Source organism: Pipistrellus hanaki (assembly GCF_964339955.1).
Source record: "Pipistrellus hanaki genome assembly, chromosome: 2".
Classification (NCBI taxonomy): domain Eukaryota; kingdom Metazoa; phylum Chordata; class Mammalia; order Chiroptera; family Vespertilionidae; genus Pipistrellus; species Pipistrellus hanaki.
The window spans coordinates 134,414,243-134,435,354 of record NC_140504.1 but is presented as its reverse complement, the minus strand read 5'-3'; the positions used below and the strand labels follow the sequence as shown (position 1 = coordinate 134,435,354).

General features: G+C 41.5%; 2 protein-coding genes across 2 annotated transcripts in view; both read left to right on the top strand.

Annotated features, from left to right (window-relative positions):
- Positions 1–8,478, top strand: part of EPHX4 (epoxide hydrolase 4) — a gene marked incomplete at its 3' end in the record, with an annotated part of 31,100 nt that extends 22,622 nt beyond the window's left edge. The window contains exon 7 of the mRNA XM_084873437.1: positions 8,247–8,478. Within this exon, the coding sequence (XP_084729563.1) occupies positions 8,247–8,478 (232 nt within the window). The remainder of the gene's footprint in view (positions 1–8,246) is intronic.
- A 3,089-nt stretch (positions 8,479–11,567) lies between these two features.
- LOC311615670 (lysophosphatidylcholine acyltransferase 2B-like) lies at positions 11,568–13,103 on the top strand (the record flags this gene model as incomplete). The annotated part of the gene is made up of 1 exon (XM_084871052.1): positions 11,568–13,103. One exon carries the CDS (start codon positions 11,568–11,570, stop codon positions 13,101–13,103), a length of 1,536 nt encoding a protein of 511 aa, XP_084727178.1.
- Between the last annotated feature and the right edge of the window lie 8,009 nt (positions 13,104–21,112).

Here is a 21,112-nt window from a genome sequence, read left to right as displayed (position 1 = left end):
GCAGTGTGCGCGCGACTCCGGGGGCCCTGCTTTTCACTGTTCCCCTGGGATTCCACCTCACAGCCCCGTCTCCCCCTGCCGGAGCCTGGGTCCCCAGGGTCTGGCCCATAACTGGGCTCAGCGCTGCTGGTTCGGGGGTTCAGCCCAGGCTGGGGGTTTTATTTCCTTCCTTCTAGGGAACGCCAGGCAGCACCCAGCCCTCTCCTCCTCTCCGGCTGCAACCTCTCCGCGTGCGTGCGTGCGAGCGCGCAGCATGTCTCCGTACCTTAGGCTTTTTTTCAGCTCCTCTGATTTTCCTTCTGGTTTTCTCTTTCCTTCTTGTTGTAGAATTTTCAGTCAGTCAACTACCTGTGGCTCTGGGCAATGTCCACTCTACATTTTAGTTGTATTCCATTGAAATTGTTGTGTGCTGCTGCGGATAGATGTCTACCCAAGCAGCCATCTTCAGTAGTTCTCCCTCATTTATTTTTAGAAAGAGTAGAGTGGAGGGATGGGGAGGAGAGAGAGAGAAACATCATGTGATAGAGACACATGGATTGGTTGCCTCCCACATGCACCCTGACAGAGTTGGGGATTGGGCCTATAACCCAGGTATGGGCCCTTAACTGGGAATCAAACTCATGACCCTCTGGTGTGCAGGCCAACACTCTAATCTAGGGGTGTCGAACTCAATCAGAGAAGGGGCCAAAATCTAAAATCCAGCCTAAATCGCGGGCCGAATGGTTTACTGAACAGTCATAAACTGACAATGTCATAAACTGACAGCGGAGTGCAGTGATGACAGCGCGGTGCGGGCCACATTGCAAGGCCTGGCGGGCTGGATTTGGCCCGCGGGCCTTGTGTTTGACACATGTGCTCTAATCATTGAGCAATGCCATCCAGGGCTAAAAAAAAAAACAAAACAAAACAAAAAACTATAATTTTTTAAAAAGGCAAGAAAGGCCGAAACCGGTTTGGCTCAGTGGATAGAGCGGCGGCCTACTGACTGAAAGGTCCCAGGTTCGATTCCAGTCAAGGGCATTTACCTTGGTTGCGGGCACATCCCCAGTAGGGGGTGTGCAAGAGGCAGCTGATTGATGATTCTCTCATTGATGTTTCTAACTCTCTATCCCTCTCTCTTCCTCTCTGTAAAAAATCAATAAAATATATATTTTTTAAACACAAAAGCTACTTGTAGGTAATAATTTATCAACCAAGGCAATGATTAGAAAGGCAGACAGAGGCTAATGGTTCCATTTTACAGGATATAGCAACATTGTCTGAAGTCCATGTTCTATTTTTTGTTGTTGTTTTTTTACAAATAACATTTGTAAAGATAACTGTAAAAGAAAGTAGAATGACACAGTTTCATGCAGTCTAAATTTTGGACGGGACAGGAATGATAGTTTTAAAAGGTTCTCAATTTATCTCTTTACCAGAGAGAGCTCTGTGATACAAAATATTATGTTTTAAGCAGCTATCAGGAAAAAGGGAAATTATTTTCATCTTGCTTAGGTTCTTTTACTAACCATTTGTTCATTAGGAGGACCTGCGTTCCCAAGAGTAATCACTAAAGAATCCTGTTAATTAGTGTAGAGAGAGGGCGGGTGGGGGGTGAGGGGTCGGGTCGGGGGAGCAAGCCTGTGACGGCATAAGCTCATACTTTTATATAAAAGCGAAGACACTTTTGCCTGGGTTGTTGTAAGTTAAATCTAGCTGGATAAAGGTAACATCAGACTTCCTCAAAGTTCAGCTGACTCCCTCGGACCATTCTTTTATATAGGGTAATCGAGATTAAGTGCATCATTAAAATCAGAGTTCTACCATATATAATGACTACAGAAGGGCACAGCACATACACAGGTATGAAAATCTCCCCCATTTATCACTCTAAGTCTCCCCAGGGCTATAGCCTTGTCAAAGGACTTTTCAGATTTTGAAGCCAAAGAACCAAAATGAACTAGGAATCAGACTAGCGACAGGACCTAGCCTGCAAAAAAAGTGAATACATGTAAACTTATAACAAAGCATCAAATAATAAAGCAAAAGCTGACAAACTTACAAGGAAAAATGAAAACCCACAATTACTATTGGAAATATTAATAGAAGATTTAAATGGCAGCTGGATTTACTTAATGGAGATTTAAATGGAAGCTGGATTTATTTTAAAAAACAACTATGACTATGTATTAATTATAACCACTAACAGGCGACCCTGGTAGCGATTCTCAACCTGTAGGTTATGACCCACAGGTTGAGAACCACTGCCATAGAGCCTAAGACCATCGGAAAACACAGATATTTACATTATGATTCATTAACAGTAGCAAAATTACAGTTATGAAGTAGCAACAAAAATAATTTTATGGTTGGGGGTCACCACAACATGAAGAACTGTATTAAAGAAAGGTTGAGAACCACTGGTCTAAAAGATAATATCGGAGAAAATGTTAATGACCATAGGTGGGAAAGGTATTTTTTTAAAAATATATTTTTATTGATTTCAGGAGGAAGGGAGAGGGAGTTAGAAACATTAATGATGAGAGAGAATCATTGGTCAGCTGCCTCCTGCATGCACCCTACGGGGGATTGAGCCTGCAACGTGGGCATGTGTCCTTGACTGGAATCAAACCCAGGATCCTTCAGTGTGCAGGCTGACACTCTATCCATTGAGCCAAACCAGCGAAGGCACAATTTCTTTAATAGAACACAAATAGCTCAAATTAAGGAGACTGGTGACTTGGATAACATCAAAATTAAAAATATCTATACTAATAAAAGGGTAATATACTAATTAGACCAGACGTCTTCTGGACATCTTTCTGGACAAAGCTATGGTGGTGGGGGCCAAGGCAGAGGCAGTTAGGGTAATCAGGCCAGCAGGGGAGACCACTTAGGGGTATCAAGCTGGCAGGGGAGAGCAGTTAGGGGCAATCAGGCCAGCAGGGGAGAGCAGTTAGGGATGATCAGGTAAGCAGGCAGGAGAGTGGTTAGGAGCCAGCAGTCCCGGTTATCTCCCGAGGGGCCCTGGATTGGAGAGGGTGTAGGTTGGGCTGAGGGGAACTCCCCACCCCCTCCCGCCCCGTGCATCAATTTTGTGCACCAGGCCTCTATAGTCAATATATAAAAAGATATCATAAAATAATGAAGCAGCCTCAGAGAGGGAGAAGTTACTTGCAATACATAATTAAACCGGAATTAATAATATCTAGAGTTTATAAAGAATGTCTCCAAATCAGTAAGACAAAGGAAGCCCAATCCCAAAATGGGTAAAGGATAAAAGTCAGTTCACAGAAGAGAAATCTAATGGTCAGTACCATGAAAGATGGTCAACCTTACTAGCAGTCAGTTATAGAACACAGTTTTACTGCTTGTCACAGAGATCTAAAGTAGCATAAAAAGAGATAGAATTTATTTCTCTCACAGAGAAAGTCTAGGCTGGTATAGTGGCTGGGTCCCATGAAGTCATCAAAGTTATTGCTACTCTTTGGTCAGAGGCCTGCACACTTTGTCTTGTTTTTCTGCCACTCCTACAGTGTTGCCCTTCTTTGTGTGGCCCAGCGTGGTTTTCCACCACACCTGAGCGTTAGTCGGTATAAACGGGGAAAAGAGAAGTGGCAGTGGGTGGGCAGAGTTGGGGAATGGGCACAACCCCGAAGCTACACACACTATTTCTCATAATATCCCCGCTGCAAGACGCCGGGGGAATGTAGTCAGCCTTTATTCTGGTGGCCTTTTGTCCGGCTAAAAATTGGGGGCTCTATCACTAGAGTGGAAGGGAAGAAGTTTGGGGACGCAATCTCTGCCACATCAAGCAAATGAAGAGTATTTCACACTCACTTGATTGGGGGAAAAAATTAAACTTTTGAGAACAACTGTTGGCAATGATGTAGAGCAAAGTGCATTCTCATATGCTGCTTGTGAAGCATTCAATCAGTTTGGAAAACAACTTGACAATATCGAGTAAGGTGGAAGACTTGCTACTCTCTGAGGAAGCGTTCTGTTTCTGGGATGGACTGTGAGGAAACTCTTCCACATGTGCACAAGTGGACATGTACAAGAATGAGTTCGATATCATTTGAGTTATCAAAATAATTGGAAAAATTTTAATGTCCATTAACAGGCGAATGCATCAATTGTGGTATAGTCATATGATGGAATTTTACACAAGAGTGAAAATGAAGAACTACATGTATCGTCAATGGATAAATCTTAAAAAATGTATTGTTAAGGCACAAAAGCAAGTTGTGGAAGGCATATGTGCAATATGCTATTTAATAAAGTTTTAAAAATGCCAAACACCTCTCTATATATTGTTTACATAAATATATATACTGTATTTGGAGGCATCTGACAAGTAGACCCCCTTTTCCTGCCTAATATCTGAACTAATTGAGAAATCAATCACGAGTCAGTAGATGAAAAATAAAATGTCACCTGCATTACTGACAAAGGATAGTGTGAAGGCTATGGCTTACTATGAAACTGAAATGGTCTTGCTAACTCCCTACTGCCAGTGAAGACTTTAGAGCAGTTTGCCCGTAGGAAAGCTTGCAGAGCGAATTAAATCTCTTATCTTCAGGACATAGTATTTGAACAGACCCACCAGCCCAAAACCCAGAACCAACAACTGTCACTCACCAACCAAGTGTGGGGCAAAGATCCAGGAGGGCTTAAGTAAAATCTCTTCTTAAGGAACCAGAGGAATGGGGTAGAGGTATCCTAACACATATGAGTTTAAAAATATTCATGGGGATTGTAAGAACCAAATTCAACCTAGTCCTTGCTCCTAAGGCAGTGGTTCCTCACTCTAGTTTGTATCAGAATCACCTGGAGGGCTTGTTAAAACATAAATGGCTCAACCCCACCCTGAGAGTTTCCGATTCAGTGAACCTGGGATGGGGCCCAGAAATTGGCATGGTAGTTGAGTATTGACCTATGAACCAGGAGGTCATGGTTCAATTCCTGGTCAGGGCACATGCCCAGGGTTTCAGGCTCAGTCCCCAGTAGAGGGCATGCAGGAAGCAGCTGATCAATGATTCTCATTCTTGATGTTTCTTTATCTCTCTCCCTTCCTCTCTGAAATCAATAACAATATCTTTTAAAAAAAAATAATTGGCATTTCTGGCAAGTTCACAGTTGCCTTAGGGTGAGATGCAGAAAAGAAATAGTATCAAGGAAAGGTAAGCAGAAAGATCTAATTATATTTTCAGTGTTTTATTTATTACTAAAAGCACGGTGCACAAATTCATGCATCAATAGGTCCCTAGTCCTGGCCTGCAGGATCAGGCTGAAACTGACTCTCCGACAACCCCAAAGGGTTCCCGGATTTCGAGAGGGCACAGGCCAGGCCCAGGGACCCCACCAGTGCATGATCAGGGCCGGGGAGGGATGTAGGAGGTCGTCCAGCCAGGGAGGGACTTTGGGAGGGCTCTAGGGCATGTCGGGCCCATCTCGCTCAGTCCTGATCAGCCAGACCCCAGCATCAAGCTAACCTACTGGTCAGAGCATTTGCCCCTAGTGGTCAGTGCACATCATAGCAATCGGTTTCGCTTTGATTGGTTGAATGGATGACTGGACACTTAGCATATTAGGCATTCATTAGATAGGATTTTTTGGTTAATCCTCACTCAAGAATATTTTTTCCATTGATTTTTAGAGAGAGTGAAAAGGAGGGAGAGGATGAGAGGGATAAGGAGAGAGATATCAATGTAAGAGAGACACGTTGATTAGTTGCCTCCCACATATGCATATGCCAGAGCCGACCTTTGACCAGAAATCAAATCCATGGCCCTTTGGTACTCTGGCTGATGCCCCAACCACTGAGCCATGCCAACCAGGACAGTGTTTTATTTCTTGAGCTGAGTGGTGAGTGTTATTATTTTCTACATTATCTTTTTAAATCAAACTAATGAAATATTTTCACATACAAAAGTAATGATAGAATATATAACTCTGGAAAATGCTGCCTTCATACTTACAAATCATCTGATTACTCAGACTCTGGAGGAGTAACATGTTAAATTCAGATTGATTTGGAATAAGTATGTTAAATATGTTTTTATAGGTTAAATAATTAAGAATACAGAGCAATAATTGTTACTCCTTGTTACAGTTTTGTAGGTCTTTCAAATTGTTTCTATACTTACTCAAATCACTTTTAATCAGAAATTGTTATTGTGTTTCCAAATAAATTCTTTAGCTTAACATACTAAAACCAATTTTGTTTAAAAAATTTAATGTTGTCCTTTGTTTTATTTTATTACTTATTTTTATTGTGGTACAAGTGACATATAGCATTATATTAGCTTTTGGTATACAACAAAATGATTTGATATTTCCATATATCACAAAATGATTACCACAATAAGTAGTTAACATTCATTACCACATATCATCATAAAATTTAGTTTTTTTGTGATGAGAACTTTTAAGATCTACGCTCTTAGCCACTTTCAAATAAGCAATCAATATCAGTAACTGTAGTCACAAAGCTATACCTTCTTTGTTTTACATGTAACTTGTAATTCATGTAAAATTTAGCAGTTTGAATTCTCAGGACCAGAGAATATGTGTGTTTTTTTAGTTTTCTGGAAACTCCTCCCTTTTAATTTTAATTTGAGCTGGTGAAGAATTTATGTTTCTCTTTGTTTTTTGACCAATAGCTTTTTAAAACGCCCCTTGTCTTACTGATTGTGTTATAACATGCTCAGCTATGCAGATAACTGTTAAAAAATGGTTTACCTTTAAACATTTTATGAGCTCTAGAACTTAAGTGGCATACAAGTTTGTATAGCAATTAAGTATAGAATATATTTCTTTATCAGTTAGCCATTCACAAAGAATTTTTAGGAGCATTACAGCCAAATGATGGCCACTTGCATGGGCGTTAAAAGGTAAGTCCTTGGTGGGCATATGTTACATCCTGCACATTCCAGCAGCACCTACCAGCCCCAAGTAACCACAAGTCAAACTTTTGGATAAGTAGTGAAAATATTCGTCAGTGCTGGAGAGTGTGTAGCTACATGTTCCTTCTCATTCTTCTCTGCAAGAATGTAATTAATACCATCTGACCTTTCTGAAAAACAGTGTAGCAGAAGGTATCAGAAACTTTAAAAGTACTTATACTTTTTACCTAAGGAATTCCTCTTTCAAGGCTACCCAAAGAAATGATCTGAAATACCAACAAAGATTCACTGTGCACAAAATGCTCATAATATCATCACTTAAAATAAGGGGATGCTTAAAGTGATGCAATGATCTAAATAATTCAATTATAAGAAAATAGTCAAGTCATTTTTGGGTTATTATGCTGTCTTAAGTTATAGTTTAATATAAAATTTGAATATGTATACTGTGTATATTTATTGCCTTGTATTCATAGTATGGGTTTAAATATATGCATAGAAAATGACCAAAGATTATCTTTTAATGATGGAACCATGCATGATTTTATTCTTTATACTTTTATGTATTTAAGAAAATATAAAATAAAACTTTGTTTTAAAAAGATTCTTTTTGCAAAATAAATATAGTGTCATATAGTATGAAAGCTAAGTCCATATATGCAGGGTGTCCCCCAAAATGTATATACACTTTAACAGCTGATAGCTCAATTTTGAAAATGAAATGTATTTTAACAAACACTGCCTTTAATTATTCAAAGTGCCTTTTTTGGGGGGGAGACACCTTATATTTTCTGACTTTCTAGTTCCAATTTTCACATAAAATGCTTTAACTTATCTAACAAACAATTTAAAATATATTTAAACAAAAACACTATTTAAAGCTCTCTTCATCACACCATTCAGAAATTTTTGGTGTCTTTTAAAGCAAATTATTCCTCATAATAATGAATTTTGTATATAATTTATAGGTATCATTATAAATTTTGCTAGCCTCCTACAATTAAAAAATTTTATTGGTTTTTTTCTTAAATAGCTATTTAAATACTTTATTGTATAGATTGCCTAAAGCAGTGTTTCTCAACCATTTTTTTCATCATCATCTCCCTAAGGAGCCTTTGTAGACATTTTTCCCTAATTGCCCCCACCCCAGGAAATTTTAATATCTGCTCATGTACTGTATGAATATCCATGGTTTATGTGTAGAGTCAGATGTTTTTTCAATCTTTTAAGAGCCAATTGTCACCCCTTTGGTGGCGATATTAGCCCCCTTTGAGAATGTGTGGCCTAAAGGAACATTATGAAAAAAAGTTACATTAGCTTTTAAAATGAGTTTCAAGCCCATGTGTTTTGTTTTTATAGCTGCCTGCCTCTCAAACATCACACGGTGACCACTCCAACACTACTACTGTGGGGAGACAAAGACGCATTTATGGAGGTTGAAATGGCTGAAGTCACAAAGATTTATGTTAAAAACTATTTCAGGCTAACTATTTTGTCAGAAGCCAGTCATTGGCTTCAGCAAGAACAACCTGACATAGTGAACAAATTGATATGGACATTTCTAAAAGAAGAAACCAGGAAAAAAGATTGACTTGTCTTTATCTGCTATGGGAGGTCGGTAATAAAATCTCTAAATATATTTTTAAAATTGTTCATCAACTTCTGTGAGATTCACTAGGAAAACATTGCTTTCACCTGCTTTATCATCAATAAATATCCTGACAACTATTGCTGAAAAAAAAAATCTGAGAATGTGTGTGAACTTGTAATATAATGTTGATTTTCCTCTATTGTATTTTACACAGAAAACCACCTGCCTTAAAATGCACGCACTTGTACAAAACCTTAAAATGTACACACTTGTACAAAAAGAAAGTTGGGTAGAGTGGCTAGTTTTGGTTTCTTGCATCCCCCTACCCCCCAATATATTTTTATTGGTTTCAGGGAGGAAGGGAGAGGGAGAGAGAGAGAGACAGAAACGTCAATGATGAGAGAGTACTTCCTACACTCCCCTTACTATGGATCGGGCCTGCAACCCAGGCACAGTGGTTAAAACATTGGCCTGCAGATTGAAGTCATGGAGCAAACCTGGTATGCTCTTAACTGGAATCGAACCCAGGACCCTTCAGTTCACAGGCAGACACTTTATTCACTGAGCCAAAGCAGCTAGGGCAAGTTTTTTGCATTCTTTACCCTGTTAACATATGGTGCCTTTTACATATATTATATTAAAGATTAGTCATATTGTCCTAGCCAGTTTTGCTCAGTAGTTAGTGTTAGCTGCAGACTGAAGGATCCCAAGTTTGATTCCAGTCAAGTGTACATACCTCAGTTGCAGGTTCGATTCCCGGCCCCAGTTGGGATACCTGCGGGAGGCAACCAGTTGATGTTTCCCTCTTGCATCTGTGTTTCTCTCTCTGTGTCTTCCCATCCCTTCCATTTTCTTTCTAAAAAATGAATGGAAAAAATATCCTCAGGTGAGGATTAACAACAACAAACAAATAAAAAGGTTAGCCATATTAAAAGGCAAACCTGCAATGGTATAAATTTTTATTTTATTGTTCAAAAGTTCTTTTAACTATTTTTTAACCATTAAAATTTTCTACTAACAGGTTTCTTGTATTTAGAGTATATTTATTAGTTTGAAGGCAAATATGACTAGATAAATACTAGTATACACTCTTAAAACAGACAGTAAATACTACTTATACTGGGAAGATTAAAAAGAGATTATATGAATATATATATATATATATATATATATATATATATATATATATATAATCATTGCAAAGTAGGAAAGCATATGCATTAAATTATTTGCCTTAATTCTCCAGCTAAATTGGTGAAAGATTTAGAAAAAGTATCAAAGTGTCAGTTTGCACCACTCCAGGCAACAAGAACTGAATGCTGTCTCCCTCTGTGTGCTAGACTCTAAGCTCCCAGGGCAGAGCCTTTTTATTGTTTTGTTAACTGATACGTCCAGCATCTAGAAAAAGGGACTGGTTCATTGTGGGAATTCAAATACTGCTTAATAAATATCTTCCCACTGTGGGAGAAATATAAAGGAAAGATGCCATGGTAATATAGAACTTTCCCTTACAGAATGCAGTTAATTAAACAAGGGTTCAAGAATAGTGATGAAAATACAAATAGAAGTGGGAAGAGTTGCAGAATAGAGTACAACACCAGCTCAAGGGACTACTCATTCTCTTGGGTCGCTCTGGCAAAGGAGACAACCACTGCTGTTGCCAGGCCATGGCCCTTAGAGACTACTTTGTGTTCCCTTGGTGACAGGAATGTTTCCCTCCCTGAGCATAGTTCTGATAGTGACAGAAGAAAGAGGAATGTCCCTAAGAATTCTCATCACTGGATCCTAACTACTTGTATTTAGTAATAAAAGCCCACTTTTCTCTCTATATATTATACTTGTGCCTCATACCAACATTCCCAGGTAGGAAGTATCAACAACTTACAGATGTGAAAATGAGGTTGGCCAATGACCACAGTGTTGGAACCAGGATCTGAACTAGATCCATCTGATTGTAAACCCATCATCTTTACCCAGATCACATTCTGTTTAACAGGCTCTGGTGTCCACATATGTATAGGAAAGATTAGTCATGTTGCCTTAGCCAGTTTGGCTCAGTGGTTAAAGCACTGGCCTGCAGATTGAAGGGTCATGGAGCAAACCTGGTATGCTCCAAGAAATAGAAACATATCTCAGAAACCTTCAGTTCGGCTTTTAACTCTAAGACAATGAATTTAACTTAGCAATTAGTGAACACAGGAATATTCGATAGAGCACTGTCAGAGTTGCAAATGCTACAAAGTATAGAGAGAGCCTGGTTCACACCAGCTTTGAGTATGCTTCCCATTGATCATTTCCAAAAGACAGCAATAAAGGGAAGAGACAGGATGCTGACCGTGATTGGCGCAATGAAGTAATCCTGATGTATTTTAATGAAAACTTGTTACTGACAAAGGTAATCGCAAGGTTTGCTGTTGTTCCTTATGTCTGTCTCAAATGCTGGTTGGTTCGTGTGGAATAGTATTAAGAGTATGAAGCAAACACTCCATGGCTAATTCTGGCCTATGATCATGGATATGGTCTAATTTTCAATGGCTGTAGAAGAGTGTTTGTAAAAGATAAAGGCTCAATGGTGCCACCAGTTAAACCAGAGAACATAAAGAGATGCTACGGTTTCTGTAGAAATCAACTGTAGGGAGAGAAAATGAATCTGACTTACCAGTTGCCAAATCTCACAGTAAAAATTGTCTTTAAGGTTATATTTAAATGAATATAGCCCTAGTAGCTATATACTATGTGCTTAATATAAACGTCAGCAATTGTTATGTGAAAATAATTTTATATATATATATATATATATATATATATATATATATATATATATATATATATATATATGATGTTTACAAAAAGCAAAGAGTTATTGTCCCATTGATATGATTCTAACCCTCCTGCTACATCATTCACCATTTAACATGTTTTGGGGTTTTAAAGGTAATACATCACGTCCTATTAACACACAATTGATTCTAAGTTCTAATGATGTGTGACCAGAAAGAGCAGGAAGGGGACGGCGTGCGCTCTGGGGGCCGGCCCAGGTTCCCGCTCTGGGGGCTGGCCTCCTAAGACCCCCCCGAGGACTCGGCCCCATGTCCCAGAGGCCGTCCTCCTCCTCGGACTCGGACGCGTGGGAGGCCTGCAGCCGGCTGCTGCGGAGCAAGTCCCTGTACCCGCCCGCCGTGGCCAACCCGTTCCTGCAGCAGACGCACATCAGCGCGTGGCGCTGGGCCTCCCTGCTGCTGCTGGGCACCCTGCTGGTGCCGGTGCGCGTGTCCTGCATGGCCGTGCTCTTCGCCATCCTCTGGCCGGTGACCGTGCTGTCCACCCTGGGCCACTCCCGCCGCGGCCAGCCCGCCAGGAGCTGGCGGAGGAAGCTGGTGCAGCGGCCCCTCCGCTTCCTGTTCCGCACGTGCTTCCTGGTGCTGGGCTTCCTGGTGAAGGTGAAGGGGAAAAAGGCCAGGTGGAGCGAGGCCCCCATCTTCGTCACCGCCCCGCACTCCTCCTTCTTCGATGCCATCGCCTGCGTGGTGGCCGGGATCCCCTCCGTGGTCTCGGCGAGCCAGAACGCCCGCATCCCGATAGCGGGGAAGTTCCTGCTGAGCACCCAGCCGGTGCTGGTGACTCGGGAGGACCCCAACTCCAGGAGGACCACCCGGGACGAGATCCTGAAGCGCGTGACCGCCCAGCCGGAGTGGCCGCAGATCATGATTTTCCCGGAGGGCGTGTGCACCAACCGCTCGTGTCTGGTCACTTTTAAGCTGGGGGCCTTCTCGCCGGGGGTCCCCGTGCAGCCCGTGCTGCTCCGGTACCCCAACAGCCTGGACACGGTGACCTGGACCTGGCAGGGCTTCACGGCCTTCCAGCTGTGCATGCTGACCCTGAGCCAGCTCTTCACCAGGGTGGAAGTGGAGTTCATGCCCGTGTACACCCCGAGCGACCAGGAGAAGAGGGACCCCATCCTCTTTGCCAACGCGGTGAGGGTCAACATGGCCAACGCCCTGGGCGTGCCCGTGACGGACCACACCTTCGAGGACTGCAAGCTGATGATCAGCGCAGGCCACCTGCAGCTGCCCATGGAAGCGGGCTTGGTGGAATTCACCAAAATCAGCCGGAAGCTGAAGTTAGACTGGGATAGCGTTCACCAGCATCTGGACGAGTACGCTGCCATCGCGGTTGCCTCCAAAGGAGGGAAGATAGGGATCGAGGAGTTCGCAAGTTACCTGAAACTCCCCATTTCAGAGCCCTTCCGACAACTCTTCGCCCTTTTCGACAGGAACAACGACGGCAGCATAGACTTCAGGGAGTACGTGGTAGGGCTGGCTGTCCTGTGCAATCCTGCCAACACGGACAAGATCCTGCGGATGTCTTTCAAGCTTTTTGATATGGACGAGGATGGTTACATAACGCAATCGGAGCTCGCCGCTATACTTCAGGCAGCTTTCGGGGTGACCGACCTGGATGTTTCCGGTCTCTTTCAGGGAATAGCGAGACGGAACTCAGAGTACATTTCATTCAGGAGCTTTAGGAAATTTGCTTTGAAGCACCCAATATATGCCAATCTATTTAAGTCATATTTAGAACTCCAGGCAGCCTATATATATACATTACCACGAGAACAAGTTTAATCGCTGTATCGAAAGGTTTAAGTCAGCCCTGAAAATGGTGCAAGTACCTTCCAAGTAGACACTATGAAATAAAAATATTCCTTTGCGGAAGAACACAATTGTGTTTACTCGAAGTTGCCTAGGCACTTAATTGTGATATTTAAAATGTACTTAAGGCATGTATATTTCAATTAGACTTTATAGCATCTATTTTTTTTTCTTTTTTTAAGGTAAAATTGCCCCTTATAGCAGCACTATTAATAAATATCTCATTTCCTTGATTTAACATACTAAGAAGTATAATTTAAGGGGGAAAGGAAAAAGATCCTTCAATGTGTACTTCTATTACAAAACAATTGTTGACACCTGGTTGTTTTTTGTTGTTGTTGTTGTTGTTTTTAAAGAATTTCTTTTTAAAATATATTTTTTATTTATTTCTGAGAAGAAGGGAGAGAGAGAGAAACATCAATGATGAGAGAGCATCAGTGATGGGTTGCCTCCTGCACACCCCACAATAGGGATTGAACTCACAACGTGGGCATGTGCTCTTGACTGGTATCAAATCTGGGAACCTTCAGTTTGCAGGCTGATGCTCTATCCATTGAGCCAAACCAGCTAGGACTGTTGATATCTGATTTTAAAGATATGTTACAATTATTTTAGATATTTGAAAGATGAGAAAATGTGTACTTTAGAATCTAAGAAGGGATGTGTCATGTGTAGCAATGTGAAGCAGTAACTGTTGTGTCAGGAGAAAGCTGGTGATGGAAGAGGTAGAACATTGCCCCACGAACAGATATAGAGAAGGGTCAGGAGTCATCTTGACACCCTCGGTGAAATAGGAATGTTTAGGGTTGAAATAGGCAGGTTCAGGGAATTTTTAAAATTAAGGGGGTCCGCCGAAACCGGTTTGACTCAATGGATAGAGCGTCGGCCTGGGGACTGGAGGGTCCCGGGTTCGATTCCGGTCAAGGGCATGTACCTTGGTTGCAAGCATATCCCCAATAGGGGGTGTGCAGGAGGCAGCTGATCGATGACTCTCTCTCATCGATGTTTCTAACTCTCTATCTCTCTCCCTTCCTCTCTGTACAAAATCAATAAAATATATTTTAAATAAATAAATAAATAAATAAAATTAAGGGGGTCCGTGGAAAAAACACAGGCTACAGAGTTGCAAAATGATACATTTCCATAAGACAAGGGAAAGGCAGAAGTTACATTTCCATAAGATAAGAGAACTGCGAGTAGCCAAAGGTCTATATTTATTTATAAAATAAAGTAGGAGGGCCTCACACATCCCATGTGAGGTTTGATCTTTGAGCTCAGGAGTTGCTATAGTGACCAAATCAAAGGGAATAGTGGCCAATCAGAGGGGATATCAAGGCACAAAAACTGTAGCCTTTATAAACCGGGAAAAAGGAACTCAGTGGGACTCTTTCCCCCTCCATACGTAGGAGTCTGTGCTGGTTCTTCAATAAATTTCCACCTTCGCTCTACCGTCTTCCATCCATGGTTCCATTCTTTAACTCCAATGGACAAAGAATCCGGGAAGCCATGCTGCTCAGGGGAACACCGCATGTTCCAGTTCAAAAATCCCGCTCATCAGCGACCACTGCTGTCCTCACAGCCCACCCCTTTCTCCCCTCCCTTATGTCCAGAAGAGCTAATTCTCATCATGGTAGTTGTTTTTTTGTATGTTGCTGTTTGTTTTTTCTCACAAAAGCTATTTTTAACTGGGTTGTTTTGATTCTCCACCATTATGGGATTTTAACAGTAACTGACAGTCTAACAAATGTACATAGTGCAAACATGTTCTTTGCAATAATGACAGAATAGCCAACAGAATGTTATATGTGTAAACTGCTAACCTTAATGTTTCATCTGAGCAAATGATCAGTAGGTGGACATATGAAATATGTGTTTAATATTCTGTCATGTAAGATGGTTCAATTCTATAGTCTATTTTGTATTTTTTTTTCCCATATGAAAAGTACCTGTTATTGGCACCACCCATTGTTCATCAGTCCATGTGAGTCCACCCTCTGTCAGCCTGAGAGTTTATCATGATTGTTATGCCCAGATTTTATGATCCCCAAAGACCACCAGGGAGCCATGTCCGATGCAAAAGCAAAGAGCATTTTATTCAAGCTAGCCCAAGTTCAGTCCCACATACCCCAGCACAGCAGCGAAGTGGAAAAGAGAGCGAGCTTCAACAGAACAAAGGGTTTTATAGGGGTATGGGGGAGGGGGAGGGTCAGACCCGAGTTGGCTGACCCCGATTGGTCAGTTCCAGGTCAGGGTTTTACAGCAGGTTCTTACGGCACGAAGGACAGGAAATGATTAACATATTCCTGGGTCTGAGCTATGCCCCACTACCTCCTGATTGGTCAAGGCCAGCATCGAGATAACCACTAAGTGCACATAGGGTTGGCTCTCCAACAAAAAGGGAACTTCTTATAGCCTTGCTCTGCCCTTTCAATGATAAACCTACTAGTACATGGAATGCACTGCTGCCTTTTCTCTGCTTCCTCACACACAGGGGTGATGTCTCCTTTGGGAATGGGGTCTCTGATTAGTGACATCTGTGTGCTCGCTTTCTTGGATCATAGCCACCAGTTTCTGTTTAGTTTGGTTCCTCTCTAGGGCCTTCAAATTTTTATTTATTTTTTAAAAATATATTTTATTGATTTTTTACAGAGAGGAAGAGAGAGGGGTAGAGAGTTAGAAACATCGATGAGAGAGAATCATTGATCAGCTGCCTCTTGCACACCCCCTACTGGGGATGTGCCCGCAACCAAGGTACATGCCCTTTACCGGACTCGAACCTGGGACCTTTCAGTCTGCAGGCCGACATTCTATCCACTGAGCCAAACTGGCTTTGGCAAAATTTTTATTTTCTTACATATTTCTTAGCTTTTAAACTTATTATCAATATGAGGATTCGTCCAATGGAAGTTACCTTGCTGTGCCTCAACCACAACTCCTGGAATCCAGAGTAGGGAGGCCAGATGAGGAGAGATTGGGGTCTGTGGTTCTGGAGAGGGAGCTGAGGGGACATCCCCCAGGACCTCTGTGCAGAGTCACACTCCTGCACCACAGACGCCATCCTTCCAGGATCAATATAGTTATTTTAGTGTAACTTAGTGGTAGAAGAATAAGAGATCTACTCATAAACTTTGTTCACCTAGCATGGTTCTATTTAGTGCCTTTATTTTACTTACTTTGAGTAAAATTTTCTTTTTTTAAAAAAATATATTTTATTGATTTTTTACAGAGAGGAAGAGAGAGGCACAAGAGAAATATCTTGTGCCTTTATTTTACTTACTTTGAGTAAAATAAAGGCACAGATATTGTTGTTATGGCAGTCCAAATGGGCTGGAACAGTGGGGGTTGCGAAGTACTTCCAGTAAGTAAAATAAGTGCCTTTATTCTGCTCAAGTAAGGCCAGAGGAACATTATAGCCCATCATTTCTCCCTCATGTTTGCAGAGAAAATATCTCATTAAGAGCTCCACTGGCAATAAATAAATACATTAAATTATTTTTATTCTCTCTAAAAAAAAAGATTTGCTGGCTAAATGTCTCCTTACCATTTCTCAAAGTAGCCCAAATGTTTTTATTCTATAAGAGGAAATAAAAATAAAGAGGAAGATATAGTATTGGGAATACCATTGAAACAGTTATATATGATATGGCTGTCCATTATTATTATTATTATTTTTTTAGGTATGGAAGTATTATATAAAATGAGAGAAAAAAATCACAACAGACTACAACTTCTTTTTTTTTTTATTGATTTTAGAGAGGAAGGGAGAGGGAGAGAGAGATAGAAACATCAATGATGAGAAAGAATCATTGATTGGCTGCCTCCTGCATGTCCCCCACTGGGGATCGAGCCCGCAACCTGGGCATGTGCCCTGACCAAGAACTGAACCCATGACCTCTTGGTTCCTGAGTTGACGCTCAACCACTGAGATACACCCGGCTGGGGCAGTCTACAACTTCTGGAAAGCAAATATCACAAACAAAGGTTATAAATACAGGAATTCTGACAAATTCTATTTGTGTGATTCTCAAAGAAAGGGAAACCTGCATGTTCTGCATTACTGAGAATAATCCTTTTGTTCTGACTAGACACCAATGAGAACTGAAGCCTCTACTTACTGTTGTGCATCCCCTTCACTACCCATATACTTCCAGCACCCTTTGCTATAAAACATCTTCACATAATGATGTGACTTTGGGTTCTGTCACTTCATGTCACCACATGGGATGAATCAATGAGTATTCCTAGAAGACATTCCTACACTAGAACAGGGAGCAACTTTCATAAATGTGGAAGTGATTTTCAATAAATATTCAACAAATATTCCTTGCTAATCTAAACTACTGTATCCCCAACTTAGTTTCATTGTGGCCAAGTCTCAAAATTGCCTGTAGCCACTCAGTGTCATCAGATATGAGGGGACATTTGACTAAGGAGTAAGTCTTGATCATTTGTGGTCACCATCTCTTAGTTTTGCAAACTTTACCAAAAAAAAAACATACTCAAGTAGACACATTTCTAGGAACCTTACTTAGATTTGGAATGAGCTTGTGCAAATAGGGCCCCTAAAGCTTAAACTTCATTAGTTAGCTTACTGGTATTTTAAAGAAGAAATGAATAGGAGAAAGTTAAGCAGATGGGGAAAGCTGAAGGAAAGGGAAAGAAAAACACCAATGATTGTTTTCAGATAATTCCCATGTAGGTCTCACCCAAGAAGAGGGGATCATTAAATGATATTTCATAATCCTTTCTGTCTCAGTCCATTTGGGCTGCCACAACTAAAATACTATAGCTAAGTAATTTAAATAACAATTATTTCTCACAGCTTGGATGCTGGGAAGTTCAATGCACTGGCCTACTTGGTGTCTGGTGCGAGCCTGCTTCCTGGTACATAGATGAGTGGCTATCTTCTTGCTGTGTCCTCAGTAAACCAGGAGAGAGCTCTCTGGAGTGTCTTTTATAAGGTTACTAACCCCATTCCTGAGGGCTTCACCCTTACAATCTGGTCACCTCCTAAAGGCCCCATCTCCAAATACCATCACATGGGGGATTAGATTTCCATTTTTGAATTCGGGGAGGATACAAATATTTCCATGGTAATAGTACACACATGTAATTCAAATACAGTAAGTTTTTAGATGCTCTGGAAAATAGTAAGGTGAATAAGAGATTTTTGCTTAAAAGCAGATGCCAAGGTATATCTTTATTGGAAAAAAAAAATGGTACATTACTCAAACATCTGATTAACTCTAAAACGCTAATTAGAAAATGAACTATATAAAATATTAGTCATTTATTTATTTTCACTTTTCCAGCAAGTATTTAATATTAGTTAACCCATGGTTCAGGATCCCAGGGTGGGATGTAGCCAGTTCAGATCTTCTCAGGAAGCTGCCTTTTGCCCCGCGGTGGTCCCAGGATATGGGGTGGAGGGACTTGCACACAGGCTGGTGCCATTTGCACATGGAGACATCACCCCCCCTAGCGGTCACTGCCTTCTCACAGTGGAGGAGGGCCAGGTAGTTTGGCTAACAGTTTCTGGCTGAAGTGGCTGTTAAAAGGGTAGCTATTGATTTTGGTCTTGATGTCTTCTGCCATGTTGCTGACTCTTAAAGACGCCCCTGAAACCACTCGAAGCTTAATATGACCCTCAGCAAAGCCCCCTCCATCAAACCAGAAGCGGAATTCCGGGTCATGGGTTTTTTTGTTTTGTTTGTTTGTTGTTTTTTTTTAAACGTAGTATGTTTTTATTGAGTTTAGGCGGGGAGAGAGAGAGAGGAAGAGAGCAGGAGAGATAGAAGCATGGATGGATGAGAGAAAACATCAACATCCATCAGCTGCTGGCTGCCTCTAGTACACACCCCCTACTGGGGATCAAGCCCCCAACCCAGGCATATGCCCTAACCTGGAATCCAACAGGTGACCTCTTGGTACATGGGCCAGTGTTCAACCACTGAACCATTGGGCTGGGCTATTATACTCTACTTTTTTACTCAAAATGTTTAACATGATACGTAACACAAAATTATTTTTATTGTAAAACAAATACAGATCAAACCAATCTGTAGCTAACAGTTAATACATAAGTATATAATATATATTAAATACATTTAATATTTTTCTTCTAATTATTTTTAAACTCTCACGTGAGGATATTTTTCTACTGATTTTTAGAGAGCTTGGGAGAGAGCGGGAAAGGGAGAGAAATATCAACGTGAGAGAAACATATTGATTGGTGGCCTCCTATACGAGCCCCGACCAGGGTCCGGCTGGGGAGGAGCCTGCAACAAGATCTCCCAGACAACCAAGGTACAAACCCTTGACCAGAATCAAACCTGGGACCCTTTGGTTTGCAGGCTGATGCTCTGTCCTCTGAGCCAAACCCACTAGAGCATTAATATACGTAATATTTTTCAAGATGAGCATTCTTGTCACTAACACTTGGATCAAGACATAAAACTTTTTCAGCTTCCCAGCCCCCCAAACATAATTACAATCATCTCCTTCCTCCCAAAATCAAGCTATTTTCCCGACTTTCATATTTCCACTCACTTGTGTTTCTTTACATTTTTATCATCTAAATGTGCATGTTTCCTTATATGTAAACTGAGCTCATAGCAGTACCTACCTAAATGGTGGTTGTGAGGATTAATTGAATTAATAGATATAAAGCAGGTAGGGCAGTTTTCTCACCTAATAAGCAATCAATAAATATTAACCATTTCACTGAGTGACCAGATTATTGTGATCTCTGAACGTATAATAATCAGGCCACTCAGTGTATATCCTATATAATAAAAAGCTAATATGCAAATTGTCCCCTCTACAAGGAGTTTGACCAGTAGGCAGGCTGGCCAACTACTCATGTCCCCTCCCCCCGGCAGGCTGGCTGGACCCCACCCATGCACAAATTTATGTACTGGGCCTCTAGTATGTGTTTGTGTGTGTGTGTGTTCAGAGATCATAATAATCTGGCCACTCAGTGTATATTATCTCTGACACTCTTCTTTTCTACAGGAATAAGAATCAGTTATTTAATTAAGGTGTCTGAACAATTGAGAAGGGCATTATTTGGAGAAATGGCTACTTCTTGTCCAATCTTATGATACAAGGTCCGTGTATTTCCCAAGCAATTAGTAATTTATTCATTACCTTGTATAGAGCTTCTGAATCAAACAGAACGAATGAGCATTCTTCCCTTGGAGAAAGTACAGTATTAAAATTAAAAAAAAAAACTTTAAAAATGATTCTACTATTGTCTTCAGGCCAAAATACTCAAAATTCTGTAACTCCTCAGTCCTCCCACTTCCCTACTCAAAGGCTCTGCCCCTACAACTTTACCTCCCCTCTTCATAGTCATGCTGTGGCTTTATAAGCAAAGTGCTGTAATATCACCCAACATTTCTCAGCCAAACTCCAAGAGCAATTATATGCGCTGCTCTAGATGCTGTACACACCCTCTGCAGGGGACTCAGGGCTGTGTTCTGACACCTGCTAATTTTATGTTCTCCCCTGCACCCCACAACCCCCAACTTTTCTTGCACAAAGCCTCTTAAGTGAGTGCCACAGGCCGCTGGAAGGGTCTTGTGAACCTTTTGTGTGTGTGTGTGTAGGGGTGGGGGGGGGGGGAATTGCTCTGACATCCTTCATAGCACAGAAAGGCTGCAAGGTTTGATTAGATCTTAGCTCTCAATGAAACATTTATGAAAATGAATGACTCAGCAACAACCCGAAAGCAACGAAGAGGAGCGGGGATGAGGAACACCAAGGGCTGGCTAGTCCCGAGGGAACCGTTTGCCGCTGGAGCAATGAGGGGCCGGTACCGGCCGGCAGAGATAAACACAGCTACTGCGCCTGCGCCCAGCCTCCCGGGTCACGTGCCGGCGCGGCCCCGCCCCCGGGTTGTCCCGGGCTCCGCCGTCTGCGACCGTCTGCACACCGACGGGAGGCGGCCCCCTTCTCCCCGAGGGGGCGGGTTCCGGTCG